The following is an 18,949-nucleotide window of genomic DNA, read 5'->3' as shown; positions in this document are numbered from 1 at the left end:
CCCACCAAGTACTTTGAAGACCAGAGAGGTGAGCAAACATAACACCAACAGACGTTAACTGTGAACCTCCTATGGACGAGAACTTGTGCTAGGTCCTGAGGATATAAAGAGGTATAAGACACAAACCCTTGCTCCAATGAGTCTGGGAGATAATACAGCCCGGCCTTGATGGCATATAAGGGGTAATGGAGAAAAGAAGGAAGGTCCCAACTTGAACCTGGGAGTCAAAAAGAGAGCTTACTCACCAGGTGGGAGGTGGGGTCAGAAAGCTCACTTGATGTGGTGGGTTGGGGAGGGAGGTGGTGTAGGACTCAAGAAGTCTGGTTACAGGCATGACAAGACTGAGGTGTGACTTACAAAGAAACATATATGGATAGTCCAGGTCTAAGGAATAGATGAAAAATGAGGCCGAGATCCTTACTCCTAAGATATTACCAAGGAAGCAAGAATTGCTACTCGGAGGGTAAGGAAGATGGGAATGGCCTGAATCTAAAACGATATACACAGAAGGAGGAAGAGTAGCCAGAAGACAGAAAAAGCCATGAGGAAGAGAGGACTACACACATCCTTCCATTTCACAGACTGAGGAAACGAGGCATGGGGAAAAACAGAACACTACCTGGGCAACAAGGTTGTAAACTGTAACCAAGTGCTTCCAGGTGACAACTACTGGCTCTACCTGTGTAGCTGGGGCACGTACTTGCTGTAGAGCCTTTGGGGGCTCAAAGAACTGCAACTCGTCAATTTGCTTCTACACTGAGGCCGTGGGACTGTGGCATCAGGGCTGGGGACCTGGTATGGGGGCTCCTGGGTGCTGTCATCCTGGAGCCAGCACAATGTCGTGAGCTGCTCCAGTCTCTTCTGGGCCTCCAGCAGCCTCTGCTTTTTGATGATTCTCTCTAGCTGGAATGAGACCTTTTTCCGCCGGACATTCCGCTCTGCTGCCCGAAGAGTGTGTCTCCGCAGGAGCTGCAGTTGCACCACCCTTTTCTGACTTTGGACAAATGGGGATGGCTGAATCTCAGGATCTGTCTGAAGCCACGCATCAAGTGCCACAGATGCCTCAAGTTCTTTCTCTGCTACATGGTCTTCTTGCTGCTGCTGTCGCAAGCGGGCCAGCCAGGTCTCTTCTCTGAGCAGACACTGCTGGTCTGGGAACCAAAAACACCCAGAGAGAAGTTCAGCATCTCCTTCCCTGCTTGTGGCTGCCTGGACTCAGACACCTCCAGCCATGGCTGGACCTGTGCAGAGGGAAAGAGCTGGCCAAGGTGATGTGGCAGGATGAGGGCTGCAGGGCTACAGGGCTCCCTTACCACAGCGTAAGGGAATGAAGACCCTCAAGCCTCAGCACAACAGTGGGCACATGTTAGGGCAGGCAGTAGTGTATGGACACATAAGCAAATGAGGAGTGGTAAGTAGGAGGTCCATAATTCTGAGGACAATAAGGAAATTAGCTTCCTTATTCCTGCTTCCAGACCTCTTCTTATAAGAACCTCTGGTGTCTAAAAGAAAAGAGAACATCTAATACCAAAGATTCCATCATATCACAAAGAAAACCAAAGAGAGAATATAGAAGGCTGAGGAAGCATGAAAATGAGAGAATAAGGAGGTCAGGCAAACACATTAAGTGGTGGACACCTACTTTCTTTAATCTGCTGGCTAATCCAAGTTTGGTCAAATTCCAGTTCCTTCTCAGCTTGAATCTCTTCTGCTAGGATTTGATGCCTCAAATCCTCCACGTAGCTCTGCTGCTGCTGAATCTGGGCCCCGTGGGATGTCTCTCCATCCCTCGGTGGCTGACAGTCCCCGTCACATTGCTCTTCAAGTGCTCTCCTGTCACAGAAGCAGCTGAGGTTACCCAACGGGAAATGCAAACCAAGCTCAGGACAAACTGACAGCAGTATAAGGCCTTCCAAGAGAGCCCCTGCAATCAACAGGGTAGAGAGTGCTTTGGACTTCTGGCAACCTTGGACAAACAGGCATGGTGTCACAGGCAGGTCATGATGTCACAGTGCAGGAGGGGAGAATGGTCATTAAACTGACATATTCTTAGAGTTGTGGGTTTAGCAGAAACACAGATCCATTGTAGATAAGGAAAATCACCAGGAAAGTTGTTCTTTTTAAAAAGACACAAAAACATTTTCGCTAAATTCAGAAGTTTGGTCCTTTAAAAAGAATCAAAAGTTGTCTGCTAAAAATATGTTGGAAACACTCAGTAAAGCAGAAGCTCCAGAAACACTCTCGCCTACATATTCAGAGATTGTTACTGCATCTCCATTCCCTGAAACAGAAATCCTCTGTGATCTGGTAGCAAAATCCAGCTGATAATTTACACACACACCATGGCTGTGTGTGTGACCCAAAACACAGCTGGTCTCCACTTGAGAGCTGTTTTCGGTGAATAAGCCCTGGAATAGGATCCAAGAGTTTTAGACTCTACCACACCTTTCAGAGATACATACTGAAGCATTTACTGGTGAAATAGTCAAGAATTTGTCTAGATCCAGTGAGAGGGAACGAGGGAGAGTGAGTGTGGATATAAAAGAACTAGGATTAGCCATGAGTTGATAATTTGTGTTGTATTTGAAATCTTCCATAATAAACAGCTTTAAAAAATTTTAGATTTTTTTTTTTGTTTTTTTGAGACAAGGTCTCACTCTGTTGCCCAGACTGGAGTGCAGTGGCAAGATCTTGGCTGACTACAACCTCCGCCTCCTGGGTTCCAACGATTCTCCTGCCTCAGCCTCCCAAGTAGCTGGGATTACAGACATGTGCCACTACACCCAGCTAATTTTTGTATTTTTAGTAGAGACAGGGTTTTACCATGTTGGCCAGGCTGGTCTCAAATGCCTCACCTCAAGTGATCTCCCCATCTCAGCCTCCCAAAGTGCTGGGACTACAGGCATGAGCCACTATGCACCATGCTCGGCCTAAAAAATTCTAGATTTTTTTTTTTTTTTTTTTGAGACGGAGTCTCGCTCTGTCCCCCTGGCTGGAGTGCAGTGGCGCGATCTCGGCTCACTGCAAGCTCTGCTTCCCGGGTTCCTGCCATTCTCCTGCCTCAGCCTCCCAAGTAGCTGGGACTACAGGCGCCCGCCACTGCGCCCGGCTAATTTTTTGTATTTTTAGTAGAGACGGGGTTTCACCGTGGTCTCGATCTCCTGACCTTGTGATCCGCCTGCCTCGGCCTCCCAAAGTGCTGGGATTACAGGCGTGAGCCACTGCGCCCGGCAAAATTCTAGATTTTAGTCATGCCTTACTCTGCCACCAGGTTCCTATATGACCACAGATGATTCAGAGGCTTACTCTAAAAACTGACAGTTTCTACTCACTTGCTGACCTTTCCCTGGGGTCATGCAAGGACCTTATATGCTTTTTCTGCAGGGTATCTTCATCCCTGTTATTTAGGTATTTAAAGGAGCTAACTGTATGGATACCCTAGGATGCGCACAGAATGGGAGTGGCTGGGAAGAGTCAGATTCTGCCAGAGGCTGACAAAAAAGTTATAATCAAGCCTGCTTTATCCAGCCTTCCCTATAATCCCAGGATGTCATGACTTGGAAGCTTGGAGAAGCTTATTGGTTTGATGCTGGAACCATATCTCAGGCAATATGACCAGTATGCTGTAAGGGAACCACTTTTTAGGAGATCTACCACTTCATACAGCAGAATGAAATCACATGGGTATCACAGAAGAGGTCCACAAATGAAAGCCCGTGAGTCCAAATTTGGTCTGCTGCCTGTTTTTATTAATAAAGTTTTATTAGAACACAACCACACCCATTTACTTACGTACTGTCTAGGGCTGCTTTTGCACCACCTTGGCAAAACTGAGTAGTTGCAGCATAGACCATATGGCCCACAAAGCCTAAAATACTATCTGGCCTTTTACAGAAAAAGTTTGCTGCCCCTGCCTTGGAAGAAATTAAGATTTCATAATGCAGCCTTTGGAGGACAGTGAAAGATGGATGGGTGAAGAGTGATAGGTGGAATAGCCTGGGGGAATGGGAGTGGGAGCTGACACAACTACAGTTTCTTCCCAGGGAAGGAGGCTATAAGGTCATTCAATCTGCAACAGGTCCAACGACTAGAACATGTCCAGACACTTGAGTGAGTGTGCTCAGAAGACTAGCACTGATTGCTGTGGGCAAAAGGCCAAATATACACAGTGGAGCACACAGAAAGAGGAAGGGTACTCTGTTACGCGGAGGCTCCAACTGGAATAGAAACCTGTTAATGCCAAACAAATAGAAAAAGCAGTTAACAGGAAACATACATCTATATGTACCATGCTTGTATTACTGCTCCAAATTCTGTCTGACTAAAGAAATGACTGAATTACAAACATGAGCCCATCAAAGGGTCCTAGACAAACCCAGCTAAGACCCACAGACCACCAGATGCAGGAGGCTGAGACAGGATCTTTATCTGAACTCCGAGATTACTCAGCTTCCTTGCCTGGCTTTCTCCTCAACCTTCAGATTTACAATTTGCTTCTTCCTAAAACGGGCGCTCCCTACCCTTCACCTAAGAAAGTGGCAGCTATGATATTGTTTCCTGCAGAGCAATAGGACCTGTAAGGAGAGGCTGTCTGCTGTGATCTCTATAGATGCAGCGCGTTCACCCAGGAGGCCACACGATCAGACAGAATGGCCCCTCTGCTAAGCACATTTTGCCAAGTTCCCAGAAAGCAGGTGAAAAAGAAAATAGCAACCGTATGCTACATGTCTGGGTAGATTACAAAGGGCAAGTCTTCATTTACCTGCCAGCCAAGGGACCTCTGTCTTTATCAGGTGACTGCCCTTCATCTCTGGTGGCTCCAGTATCCCCCGGATGCTGCCTAGTCACCTGCTTGTGAGGACTCCACTGCACCCTCCTGCTTCTTCTCTCACAGCCCTCCCCCAGTCTCGGGGTCTGGCAGCTTCTGCAGCAGACTGCAGCAGCATCTACTTACTAAAGCCACAGTGGCAGCAGTGGTGGCAGCGGCAGCAGCAACAGTGTCTCCCAGGCTCTAGGCACTTAAGGATAACCCCCTAAAATTCCAAATGGGAAAATGCCAAGAACACAGGCAACGGTATTCAAAGACAAATTCCTCTCTGGTCTGGATTACTGCTGCAAGGAGAAAAGGAAGGCAGACTGGTCGATTTCCCCTGACTCTGGAGCCAGCTTCAGCTTTGCAGGCTCCTCATGAATGCTGCTCCAGAGATAAATGAGGGAAAGGAAGCCTGGGATAAAGGGAGGCTTTGCAGCCAACCCCATCCAAGAGCAGAGGGAGAGACTTGTAGACACACAACCACAAATCCAGACTGGGAGCCCAGCTGACAATTTATATTTTTCTCTAGTCGTGCAAGTTCCTCTCCCGGGTCCCTTTGCCCAATCACAGACTTGAGCACACACCATACCACCTCCACCAGGGATTGGTACAGATGCTGGCTACGGTGGCTGGGCAGGACCAGCCCACGGCTCCTAGAGCTGGTGGCTCAAGAGTGGAGGCAGTGTGTGGGAGAGGGCGTGATTCTGAAATTCCTGTCTTCTCTGAATGAAAGGACACACGCTTGTGTGTCTGAAAGGTCATGTCAGTGCCTGTGGGGCTAGAGAGGCATAGAAGACTTTTAAAAGGCAAGAGAAGAGCACAACACCATGATGTACTCTGGGGTGGACAGGTGAGCTGGGTTGAGACAGGAGGACAGGAAAGAGAAAGGGAGGCAGCCTTGCTGGCAGCAATAGGGGTTGTGGGGTGTGTCCACACCATGCATATATACTCACTCTTTCGATCTTTATCACAAGAATCCCTGGAAAACAGATGGCAGTATTGTCTCTTTAGAGGTAGGGAAACAGGCTCAGAGGTTCACTGACTTGCCTAAGTTCACATATCTTTTCTGTACTACAGCTAGGACATGAACCAATTTTGTCTGTTGCAATGCATCTCTTCCATTCTCAGCTATTTAAGTTGCAGTGGTATTTTCTGTAAACCTCTGAACTCTGGGAAAAACAGATCTTCAATGAGTCTTCCCAACACAAACTTTACCTAAAATAGGAGCTACTTTCATGACTTCACTACAAAGAAGGAAAGTCGCTCTGACAAAACAAAAGCTCCAGCCTAAGCCCTGAATCCACTTTGTGTCACTTCTTCTACCTTATTCTCCATCCCATAGAGCTCTCGGTTATTCAACACTAGGATCATCCTTCATCAAATTTCTGTTGTAGCATCCTTCACTGAGCAGCTCTCCTATGAGGACTTGCCTGCTGTTCATGTTTCCTGAAGCAGAACATTGCTTTTCTTTTTTTGAGATGGAGTCTTGCTCTGTCGCCCAGGATGGAGTGTAGTGGCGTAATCTCGGCTCACTGCAACCTTCGCCTCCCGGGTTCAAGCAATTCTCCTGCCTCAGCCTCCTAAGTGGCTAGGACTACAGGTGCGTGCTACCATGCCAGGCTAATTTTTTTTTTTTTTTGTATTTTTAGTAGAGACAGCGTTTCACCATGTTAGCCAGGATGGTCTTGATCTAACCCTGTGATCCACCCACCTCGGCTTCCCAAAGTGCTGGGATTACAGGCATGAGCCACTGCGCCCGGCCCTGAACCAGAGCACTTCTGCTCCTGTATCCAACACTCCTCACTGCCAAGGTTAGACATTAGATTGTCTTCATCGGCTGGGCGCGGTGGCTCAAGCCTGTAATCCCAGCACTTTGGGAGGCCGAGACGGGTGGATCACGAGGTCAGGAGATCGAGACCATCCTGGAGAACACGGTGAAACCCCGTCTCTACCAAAAAATACAAAAAAACTAGCCGGGCGAGGTGGTGGGCACCTGTAGTCCCAGCTAATCCGGAGGCTGAGGCAGGAGAATAGCGTGAACCCGGGAGGCAGAGCTTGCAGTGAGCTGAGATCTGGCCACTGCACTCCAGCCTGGGCGACAGAGCAAGACTCCGTCTCAAAAAAAAAAAAAAAAAAAAAAAAAAGATTATCTTCATCTGCCATCAAATGCTGCTGGCCTGAGGAAAGAACTGCTGGATCCTTCTGAAGCAACTATGGGCTACCGTAACTCTATTGAGACCCTGTGCTCAAGGTGCTTGGCAGCCTTCCAGCACCAGTGATGTCACAGGCACCAAGTCCCCTGCTGAAATTTTCTAAAGGAAATCTCTAAGGCAGAGGTCACTTTGATGTACAGGAATAGAAGGACTCGGCCAGGCGCGGTGGCTCAAGCCTGTAATCCCAGCACTTTGGGAGGCCGAGACGGGCGGATCACGAGGTCAGGAGATCAAGACCATCCTGGCTAACACGGTGAAACCCCGTCTCTACTAAAAAATACAAAAAAAAACTAGCCGGGCGTGGTGGCGGGCGCCTGTAGTCCCAGCTACTCGGGAGGCTGAGGCAGGAGAATGGCATAAACCTGGGAGGTGGAGCTTGCAGTGAGCTGAGATCCGGCCACTGCACTCCAGCCTGGGCGACAGAGCGAGACTCCGTCTCAAAAAAAAAAAAAAAAAAAGGAATAGAAGGACTCCCAGTACCAAATCTGCAAGGCTTCTAGATCTGGGAAGGGTGTTTTATGTAGAAATGGATGAAGTAGAAAAGTAGTTGCCATCAATCACATATAAAACTCTGACTCAGTGTCTCATAGTTACAATGTAGGCAAAGTGGGCATGAGAGGGTAGAACCCAAAGATATTTTCATATTGTTCCTATAGTTTCTGCCTCTCTTATGCACAGTTCTAGATTCTTGTTATGAGAAAGAAAGGATTCTCAGTCACATACTATCTTTAAAAACTCAGAGAAAGCCGTATGTTCTGGAAGCTATGCATTCACATATACTATGTGACATATACTATGAGCTCACATACAGGTAGGCCAGAACTTAAAGGAGTATATAGGAAGGTAAGCTCAGAACAAAGATGTCCACAAACACATCACAGCTAAATTTTGTGGAGAGAGAAAAGGTGGCCATAGGAACATCAAATAAAATACCTCTTTCAGTGATGAAAAAAGTTAAAATACCAAACAAGAAATGAACAAGGGCCAAGACCACTTCCCTGCCAACTACAAACTTAGCAGCTAGTTCAGCATCATCAAATGACTTGCCCAAGTTGATTCAGACAAGGGCTCATTCAGACCTTGGCTTCTACATTAATCACTCCCCACCCCCACCCTGATCCATGCTGTAATGGACTAAGAAGTGAACCCAGCAGGTTCCACATCAGCATGAGCAGCTATTTCTTACCCTTCCTTCCAAAGCAAAGGGAAGAGACCTAGCCGGGAGGCAGTGAGATCTCCATCCAAATCCAGCCACTCCAAAGAGCCACCACCAGCAGCAGCCTCTCCAACCTTGAACAAGGAAGAAAGCACAGTGAGGCTGCTGTCATCACCTCCACCCCTCCCAGCTTGGCGTTTCCTCTAAAAAGTGGAAACAGGGAGGCCAGCAATAACCGAGAAAACACAGCCCTGCTAACCTGCCTTCGCTGCCGCAGGACAGCGGCCTCTGCTGGGTGGTTGAATCGGAACTTCTGTGCCTTCCCCAGGGTTATGACAGCTCCTGCGGCACAGAGACAAGTGAGAATTCAATCAACAGCTCATGTTTTGGAGTACATACTATGTGTAGGGTACTGTTCTATGAGACAAAATCATGCCCTCGATAACCGATAATTTTGCTGAGTTGATAAGATATGTATTAATTCTGTATCTCACAGCATACATCTTGGATTAATAAGACAGACAGGAAGAACTCTACTACTCCAAGGGAAAGGAAGTTGAGTCCCAGGTGGAGTAGTCAGGGAACACTTGATGGAAGAGGAGGAATCTCAGTTCAGTCTCAAAGCACAGACAGAATTTGCATAGATTAATAACAGTAGCGGTAATTATAGTAATAATGATAATAAGTGTTTACTGAGTGCCAAGCACACTGTTAAGAACTATAAGGTTCATTTGATCCTCACACTGATCCTATTATTATCCCCATTTTATAGATGAGGAAAGTGAGGCTCAGAGACTTTCCTAGGGAGATAGAGCTAATGAACACAGGTACCAATTTCAGAGTCATTCTTCACTCCGAGACTTTAGAATTAAGGCTTGTTTATGGGAATAGGATCGTATTAGAAAATCTTCAGATTTCAGGGTGCAGAGGCTGATTTTTTTTTTTTTTTTTTTTTTTTTTTGAGACGGAGTCTCGCTCTGTCGCCCAAGCTGGAGTGCAGTGGCCGGATCTCAGCTCACTGCAAGCTCCGCCTCCCAGGTTTACGCCATTCTCCTGCCTCAGCCTCCCGAGTAGCTGGGACTACAGACGCCCGCCACCTCGCCCGGCTAGTTTTTTGTATTTTTTAGTAGAGACGGGGTTTCACCGTGTTAGCCAGGATGGTCTTGATCTCCTGACCTCGTGATCCGCCCGTCTCGGCCTCCCAAAGTGCTGGGATTACAGGCTTGAGCCACCGCGCCCGGCCTGGGTGGTTCATTTTTAAAGCCTGCTTCACTGAGCTCTCTGGGCCCATGAGACTGGAAATGGTCCATCACTCATCTTGGGATAAACAGGGCTTTAGACAGTCCTACCTTGGGTCAGACGGCAGGAGGCAGTGACCTCCCGGCCATTGACTGTACAGCGGGCCCCACGGGCAGGCCGGAGAACAACTACACCACAGGCACTGGTGATAGTGCAGTGGTCTCTCTCGATCCACTGACCCTGCAGGACTACAAAAGAGGTGGTGGTCACTTGGGTGGGAGGACAATCCAGGGAAACATCCTCTCCATTTCTTTCTGTAAGATCAGAATCCAACATCTGGAAGACCTCATTCCATAATGAAGGAGGAAGAGGCGACCTGAAACCACCCATGCCTGAAATCCTCCCACCGTGTGGGTCTCTCCCTAGCACATCCCAGACCTGAAACCTAGCAGCGGAGAGAGAAGCAGGCCCTGAATACGCCAATGATTCCCTTCTCAGAGCATCAGCAGAGTCCTCTGAAGAAACCTTTCAGGCACAAATACTTGCCCCAAAACGTTGGACTCCTCTGCTCTGTCACTCACCAATGTCCTGCTCCTGGTCTGAGTCAATCCTTCCAATTTTTGTTGTCCCTTCCTAAAGGGGAAAAAAGCCATTTTAATGAGAATTAAAAGGGACAGAGCCTTGCCCTACAGGAGAGTCCACATTAGAATATTCTCACTCTCTTCCCAGCCTGGTCTGTACCACTTCTCATCCCATCCCAGCCTGGTCTGTACCACTTCTCATCCCATCCCAGCCTGGTCTGCACCACTTCTCATCCCATCCCAGCCTGGTCTGTACCACTTCTCATCCCATCCCAGCCTGGTCTGCACCACTTCTCATCCCATCCCAGCCTGGTCTGTACCACTTCTCATCCCATCCCAGCCTGGTCTGTACCACTTCTCATCCCATCCCAGCCTGGTCTGCACCACTTCTCATCCCATCCCAGCCTGGTCTGTACCACTTCTCATCCCATCCCAGCCTGGTCTGTACCACTTCTCATCCCATCCCAGCCTGGTCTGCACCACTTCTCATCCCATCCCAGCCTGGTCTGTACCACTTCTCATCCCATCCCAGCCTGGTCTGTACCACTTCTCATCCCATCCCAGCCTTGTCTGTACCACTTCTCATCCCATCCCAGCCTTCTCTGTACCACTTCTCATCCCATCCCAGCCTTCTCTGTACCACTTCTCATCCCATCCCAGCCTTCTCTGTACCACTTCTCATCCCATCCCAGCCTTCTCTGTACCACTTCTCATCCCATCCCAGCCTGGTCTGTACCACTTCTCATCCCATCCCAGCCTGGTCTGTACCACTTCTCATCCCATCCCAGCCTGGTCTGTACCACTTCTCATCCCATCCCAGCCTGGTCTGTACCACTTCTCATCCCATCCCAGCCTGGTCTGTACCACTTCTCATCCCATCCCAGCCTGGTCTGTACCACTTCTCATCCCATCCCAGCCTGGTCTGTACCACTTCTCATCCCATCCCAGCCTGGTCTGTACCACTTCTCATCCCATCCCAGCCTGGTCTGTACCACTTCTCATCCCATCCCAGCCTGGTCTGTACCACTTCTCATCCCATCCCAGCCTGGTCTGTACCACTTCTCATCCCATCCCAGCCTGGTCTGTACCACTTCTCATCCCATCCCAGCCTGGTCTGTACCACTTCTCATCCCATCCCAGCCTTCTCTGTACCACTTCTCATCCCATCCCAGCCTTCTCTGTACCACTTCTCATCCCATCCCAGCCTTCTCTGTACCACTTCTCATCCCATCCCAGCCTTCTCTGTACCACTTCTCATCCCATCCCAGCCTGGTCTGTACCACTTCTCATCCCATCCCAGCCTTCTCTGTACCACTTCTCATCCCATCCCAGCCTTCTCTGTACCACTTCTCATCCCATCCCAGCCTTCTCTGTACCACTTCTCATCCCATCCCAGCCTTCTCTGTACCACTTCTCATCCCATCCCAGCCTGGTCTGTACCACTTCTCATCCCATCCCAGCCTGGTCTGTACCACTTCTCATCCCATCCCAGCCTGGTCTGTACCACTTCTCATCCCATCCCAGCCTGGTCTGTACCACTTCTCATCCCATCCCAGCCTGGTCTGTACCACTTCTCATCCCATCCCAGCCTGGTCTGTACCACTTCTCATCCCATCCCAGCCTGGTCTGTACCACTTCTCATCCCATCCCAGCCTTATCTGTACCACTTCTCATCCCATCCCAGCCTGGTCTGTACCACTTCTCATCCCATCCCAGCCTTCTCTGTACCACTTCTCATCCCATCCCAGCCTTCTCTGTACCACTTCTCATCCCATCCCAGCCTTCTCTGTACCACTTCTCATCCCATCCCAGCCTTCTCTGTACCACTTCTCATCCCATCCCAGCCTGGTCTGTACCACTTCTCATCCCATCCCAGCCTGGTCTGTACCACTTCTCATCCCATCCCAGCCTGGTCTGTACCACTTCTCATCCCATCCCAGCCTGGTCTGTACCACTTCTCATCCCATCCCAGCCTGGTCTGTACCACTTCTCATCCCATCCCAGCCTGGTCTGTACCCCTTCTCATCCCATCCCAGCCTGGTCTGTACCACTTCTCATCCCATCCCAGCCTGGTCTGTACCACTTCTCATCCCATCCCAGCCTGGTCTGTACCACTTCTCAACTTTGGTCCAGGCTGTTCTGACCCTCTGCCCACTCGCTCTACAGCCCAGGAAGCCCCTGAGATGGTAGAGCTAAAAAATATACCACAAAGCGGCCCAAGCTATTTGCAAAGTCCAGCAAGTGTGGGCAAACTCCTTTCCGTCCCACAGCCTAAGGTTAGGGAATAGTTACAGCCATTGGTCAGAAAAATTCTCTAGTCTGAGAAAATACATGCAAAAGTATGGCTTTTCCCTAAGAGGCAAAGGTTGGTGTGGTCCAAGTTTGATCCAGTAAGTCTCAATGAAACAAGCATTTTGTGAAGATTTATGGAAACACAGGATTTTTACCTTCTTGGTCCGCAGATGAAGTTTAACAGACACCAGATTCTAAGAAGGGTAAAAGCACAAATACGAGAAAAGTACCTCTAGAATAAAAAAGAACTGGAAGAGAGTGTAAGAGACGAGGGGGAAACTGGAGTTAGTATAAATGAATCAGTGGATTAGTTGAAGACAAGGCCTTTTAGACCTTGGATTACGGCAAATTTGCTTAAGACCCACATAGCTCTGTTAGGAAAAGGCAGCAACATGGCAACTGGGATGCTAAATTTTAGACATATCTTTATCGTTTATTGACTAACCATTCGATACGTCCTAGGCATTATGTTGAGTACTTTACACAAATCATATTACCTTATCCTTTAACAACTCAAAATGTAGGTATTCTCTTCTTTTTATTGATGAGGAATCTGAAGCTCACAGGGGATAAACTGCCTAAGAAACCTGCATACCAAATAGGAGAGCTATGACTAGAATTCAGGTCTCTCTGGATCCTAAGCCCCTGCAGCCTTTTCCAACTTCACCATAACACCTCCCCAGTAATGAATGAGTTTTTGTTTGTTTTTTTGAGACAGAGTCTCACTTTGATGCCCAGGCTGGAGTGCAGTGGCACAATCTCAGCTCACTGCAACCTTCGTCTCCCAGGTTCAAGCAATTCCCTTGCCTCAGCCTCCCAAGTAGCTGGGATTACAGGCACCTGCAACCATGCCTGGCTAATTTTTGTATTTTTAATAGAGACAGGGTTTCACTATGTTGGCCAGGCTGGTCTTGAACTCCTGACCTCAGGCAATCGGCTAGCCTTGGCTTCCCAAAGTGCTGGGGTTACAGGCGTGAGCCACCACACCTGACCAGTAATTATTATTATTATTATTTTTTTTTTTTTTGAGATGGAGTCTCACTCTGTTACCCAGGCTGGAGTGCAGTGGCATGATCTCTGCTCACTGCAACCTCCGCCTCCCAGGTTCAAGTGATTCTCCTGCCTCAGCTTCCCGAGTAGCTGGGAATACAGGTGTGTGCCACAATGCCCCAGCTAATTTTTGTATCTTTAGTAGAGATGAGGTTTTGCCATGTTGTCCAGGGTGGTCTCGAACTCCTGACCTCAGGTGATCTGCCTGCCTCAGCCTCCCAAAGTACTGGGACTATAGGTGTGAGCCACCCCATCTGTCCCAGCAATGTTTTTAAGGAGACCAGAGAACTCCCCACTAGGCTTCAATGTCAGCAGCCAGAGCAGGGAGGTCCCTGACACTCCTCCAAAATAGCTTGCAAGAAGGAAGAATCCTGGCAGTAATGAATGAGGCTCTGTCCTCACTGCATCCCCCTCTGTCACTCCTCTCTGCAAACACACAAACAGCCAGAGCCAGCCTTTCCTGCTCAGGCACTGAGGACCACAGCAGTCAATAGATGCTAGCCTCCACAAACACTGTCAAACAGAATGAGAGGGCAGTTCAAGGGAAAAAGGTCGAAACTTTTCATGTGTGTTCAGGGACAGCCCTTCCAAAAAGATAAAGGCTACGGCACATCATAACTTCTAGATCTGCAGGATAGAAATTACCAACAAAAGGTGATGGCATCTCAGATGAGGACTGAGCTGGCTGGCATATGCATTCACTGCCCACCCTGCCTCTTTATGTAGGGAGGGTTAGTGGCACAAAGGCAATTATGAGGATGAAGTCCAGCATATCAGTAACCTGGGCTCTCCCTGTCCTTCTCTCTATCTTCTTCCCACCCAAGACACTTCCCCAAGGTGACCCAGGGAAAAACAGCTTCCAGGTTGCCAGAGACTAGTTCTAGGTAACAAACTTAGCAAACAAACAAACAAACAACAACAAACAGAATATTGGGCCATTACTGTTAGTACTATTACCTAAGTCAATAGCTACACAAACAAAAGGTGGGGAAAGTACATAAAATGTAGAAATGGCAGGATTAGAAGTAGACTAAAATCTCATCACCCAGGTCTACTGGAAATGCACCAGGAAGGGAGTAAAATCCTCACTATGCACTGACTAAGCAATAAAAATCAGCAATCCAGCAGAGCGTGAGGGCTCATGCTGGTAGTCTCAGCACTTTGGGAGACCAAGGTGGGTGGATCACTTGAGGTCAGGAGTTCAAGACCAGCCTGGCCAACATGGTGAATCCCCATCTCTACTAAAAACACAAAAATTAGCCTGATCAATCGTTTATTCTTCAATTCATAGTAATCCCCCAACCCCCCCCCCCTTTTTTCTTCCTTTTTCACTTTTTTCTTCCTTTCTGCCTTTATTACATGCCCAGACATGCCACAGTACCAGGCGTTATCAGTACCAGCTCACATTCCTTTCCTTATTAAAAAAAAAAAAACTAGGTGTCTAGCTCATTGCAGACACCTCTTCCCCTTTCCCCTCTCTCCCTTACATGCCCACCTTATCTAAAAAGGTTCAAATGTTTAGCCAACCGGGATTAGTTTAGAATGTACGACCTGACCCTGGCCAGTGGGGAAGGCGAAAGGGTACAGGAGCAGAACTTGCATCAGAAATAAAGGTTCTCGTGCCCCCCTTTGTTCAGATGTGTTCTCATGGCAACTGGTCAAAGAGAAGCACCCCTCTGCGCAAAAGTAAAATTGCTTTACTACAAATCCTTTAAGTGTTCAATTTCCTTAACATTTTAAGCATTATTCCCAACAGTGGTACACGCCTGTAATCCCAGCAATGCAGGACGCTGAGGCAGGAGAATCACTTGAGCCCAGGAGGTTGAGCTTGTACTGAGCTGAGATTGCGCCACTGCACTCCAGCCTGGGTGACAGAGCGAGACTCCGTCTCAAAAAAAAAAAAAAAAAATCAGCAATCCTATCTTCAGGTGAGGTCATCATTCATCTCCATGTCTACGATTCAATCTAATAGTCATGTCCTTTAACCCTCTGCTGCTACCCTAAGCTCTACTACTTGATTTCTAGCTTTATCTATTCACTCCACATCCAATCCATGTATCAGATCAGTTCTACTCAAACACTGACCATTTTAATCAATCTGGTCTCTTCCTGACCTCCAGCCTCTCTCTGTGGTTCTAATGGGAGGATCTATACAGCCATTTGGTGTTTAGTTCTCTTGCTAAGGTAAAAGTTGTTAGCCACTAAGAAAATTTATGCCCCGTGTACCAGAAAATAAGCTACTTTAAATTTTCTGTCTGAGAAGCTCAGTCTCTGACAAATTCCCAAAGGGCTTATCCTAAGAACCCTGATGAGCTTTGCTAACATCTCACTTCCATATGCTCTGCAGCACTAGGAAGAAGGCCAATTTCTCCAGGGATAACAGCAGCATTACATACTCCCCAGAAACTCTTTCTTTGTTCTTTTTAAATGTCAGCTGGGGATAATTATGAGAATGAAAACTAACTTTTCAGTGAGCACAGGGATTTTGAGCATGTCAAGTACGTTCTGCTGTCCATAGGAACTGTCCTCCCACAGAACACACTGATGAGAACAAGATGAAAGACTCTCTCTACCATAGGTCTCTAACTCTCAAAACCACTTCACTCAGAAATGCGGACTGGCCTCCAGGTGACACAGAGCCAGGTGGGCCAGGTGCTGTTTGGAAGCTTTAACTTCAATCTTTTTCTAGATGGATGCCTGTCATCCCCTCTTCCCCCACCATCACACCACTCTAGCTCTTTGGACCCTCCCTATGTTTTAAGCTCCTTTACCTACTTTCTCTGTCTCCTTTTCCAGGTAAATGTAGTGATGGAGAAGTGGGAGGTGTACTGTTCGTTAATTTGGGGTTGAAGTGGGGAACTGTCAGAAGAAAACTTTCAAATCTTCTGAATTCCCCCTTTAGTCTCTGAAAGCCACCGTTTTTAAACATTATTTTTATTTATTTTATTTATTTTTGAGACAGAGTCTTACTTTGTCATCCAGGCTGGCGTGCAGTGGCGTGATCTCAGCTCACTGCAACCTCTGCCTCCTGGGTTCAAGTGATTCTCCTGCCTCAGCCTCCCGAGTAGCTGGGATTACAGGCGCCCACCACCACGCCCGGCTAACTTTTGTATTTTTAGTAGAGGTGGGGTTTCGCCATGTTGGCCAGGCTGGTCTCGAACTCCTGACCTCAAGTGATCCGCCTGCCCTGGCCCCCCAAAGTGCTGGGATTACAGGTGTGAGCCACCACACCCAGCCTGAAAGCCACCTTTGAGCAGTCTGTATTTGCAGAGTTTAGGAGCACTAATGGTATCTTGAGGTTAGGGTTTCACTCTCCATGACTGTACCCCTATGCTTCAGTAAGCCAGAAAAGGAATATGATAAGCATCATTCTTACTTTAAAATGAGAAAATTAAGGCAAAGAGAACAAAAGTAAGTTACATAAGAACAACAGTAACTGCAGTTGAAAAACAATTATTCTGATTTCCAGTCTTCTGCTCTATACATACAAAGGCAAAATAGATCACAATTTGTCAGGTAGACCAGTTTCCTGAGAACAAACCTGAAGGCAGCTCTGTGGCATCTGTCTTGATTTCAATTCACAGAAACATGGCTGCTACTCCTAGCTTTTCCCTCCTTGACCTCTGGGGCCAGTGCCTTAGGAAGAAAAGGATATACTAGTCTCCTCACCTTGAGATGATAGAGCACAACACCTGTGCTGAGCACATCATCCTCCAAGGCCATCAGGTGTGGCAGGCTGGAGTCGATGACCACCCCAGCCCTCCTCCTGTTGATGTCCACACTGTAATGCTCCATGAGGGCCTGCCAATCATTCCACTTCTGGGTCCAGTCTTTAGTCAGCTGGTCTACCTGCAGAGGTATAGGAGGTGATCTGAGACACTCAGCATGGGGAACAGACTAAAGGTCAGAAGTCATTACATCTATTCCTATTTCCCCAGAGTACTACTTTAATATGCTCCTCACGGATACTATTCAAAGCCCCCACAGAAGCCCTTACCTCCTCCAACTGCAAGCTGTGTTTTCCAAGTTTTCTTCAATAAGCAAGTGTTACTTGTATAAACAGAAGACCCCTCAATAAATGTTATTTTTAAAGTTTTCTGCAATGAACATGTACTGTTTTTATAATTAGAAAAAAACATGCTATTTTCAAGTTATTTTTAAAAAATTAATCGGGATGTTAGACATCTGTGTTTATAATTTCCCTTTCCCCACCCCACTTTTATATGATCCATACTTGGGAATCCTTTTATGACCTAACACTTCTTTCCCAAAGTACAGTACTTTATCATATAAGCTTGTACATGGCTCACAGAACCACAAAGCACTGAGAGGGAATTTCCCCAGGTGGAACTAAGACTACATGGAAATTGTCTGGAAGATCATGTAATAAGACAATAAAAACAATAACAGTAAAACACTGAGTGCTTAATGTGTACCAGGAACAGAGTTTTAAAAGTAAATATACCCACACTTAAGCTAAGACCGCCTTAGGGACATGCACAGTGATAAATGTAGGGTCCTTTTTATTCTTTTAGTGGAAACTGATGCCTAAGCAATGAGCTTATCCTGGGAATGGAAGAAATGAGGAAGTTCAGGAAAAAAAAAATTAGATGTAGCTAAGTATTTCTCTCATAAAGGGAATACTTAAAAAAAAAAATTATGCCAGGTTGGCTAGGCATGGTGGCTCACGCCTGTAATCCCAGCACGTTGGGAGGCCATGGTAGGTGGATCACGAGGTCAGGAGATGGAGACCATCCTGGCTAACACAGTGAAACCCGTCTCTACTAAAAATACAAAAAATTAGCTGGGCGTAGTGGTGGGGGCCTGTAGTCCCAGCTACTCGGGAGGCTGAGGCAGGAGAATGGCGTGAACCCGGGAGGCGGACTTTGCAGTGAGCCGAGATGGCACCACTGCACTCCAGCCTGGGCGACAGAGCGAGACTCTATCTCAAAAAAGAAAAAAAGAAAAAAAATTATGCCAGGTTTAGGTACGAGTACTTTATGTGCCCTAGAAACATTATTTTAATAATCATTGAGTTGAAGTTTGGAAACCAGGAAACTACAGGGTACCTGTAAAGGGCTGGGTTGGATAGGGACCCCTGGCATTGGTGAGTGGCAGGGTACTCTGGCTTACAGTTCAGCCAACCTGGCACAGCTGCCCCCTGGTTAGCTTTCATCACCTACTCCTACACTGCCTAAGATGATATAGCCAACAAGGGGAAGGTTCAAGTCCAGCTCAGCTGGCCTGCATAATGCAAGTATGCCCATGAGTTTGGAATGATTTCGGCTCCCCTACTTCATCTCTTAGTATAGAGGGATGATATTTTCTGAACCAAAAATCAGAATACATGACTGAAGGAGGAATTTTTTAGAGAAACTTCTAGATGTGTTATTTAGTCTTGAGGTTTAGTAAGGGTGACAAAATGTTAACGTGGCCAGGATACTCCAATGACATCTAAGGATGATGCAACAGAATATTACAAATTGAAACATTTGGTTGTAGGATTTAAATCTAACCCATCTGCTGGGTGTGCTGACTCACACCTGTAATCCCAGCACTTTGGGAGGCTGAGGTGAGTGGATCACCTGAGATCAGGAGTTTGAGA

The 18,949-nt window shown here is 47.4% G+C and overlaps 1 protein-coding gene across 6 annotated transcripts in view; it reads right to left on the bottom strand.

The window, feature by feature from the left end:
* STARD9 (StAR related lipid transfer domain containing 9) overlaps window positions 1-18,949 on the bottom strand; it is a 150,750-nt gene that overhangs the window by 37,447 nt on the left and 94,354 nt on the right. For 5 of the 6 annotated variants that reach the window (XM_030931371.1, XM_030931372.1, XM_030931374.1 and 2 more), the window contains exons 16-22: window positions 17,014-17,193; window positions 10,003-10,054; window positions 9,532-9,669; window positions 8,442-8,524; window positions 8,213-8,316; window positions 1,643-1,833; window positions 701-1,151 (exon numbers count right to left, since the gene is read on the bottom strand). In XM_030931371.1, the coding sequence (XP_030787231.1) occupies window positions 701-1,151; window positions 1,643-1,833; window positions 8,213-8,316; window positions 8,442-8,524; window positions 9,532-9,669; window positions 10,003-10,054; window positions 17,014-17,193 (1,199 nt within the window). Of the gene's footprint in view, window positions 1-700; window positions 1,152-1,642; window positions 1,834-8,212; window positions 8,317-8,441; window positions 8,525-9,531; window positions 9,670-10,002; window positions 10,055-17,013; window positions 17,194-18,949 lie in introns of those variants that run through there. The other variant, XM_030931376.1, reaches the window with a different exon arrangement.

Source organism: Rhinopithecus roxellana, chromosome 5 (assembly GCF_007565055.1).
Source record: "Rhinopithecus roxellana isolate Shanxi Qingling chromosome 5, ASM756505v1, whole genome shotgun sequence".
NCBI lineage: Eukaryota > Metazoa > Chordata > Mammalia > Primates > Cercopithecidae > Rhinopithecus > Rhinopithecus roxellana.
The sequence above is the reverse complement of the archived record's forward strand: the minus strand, read 5'-3'. Positions and strand labels throughout refer to the sequence as shown.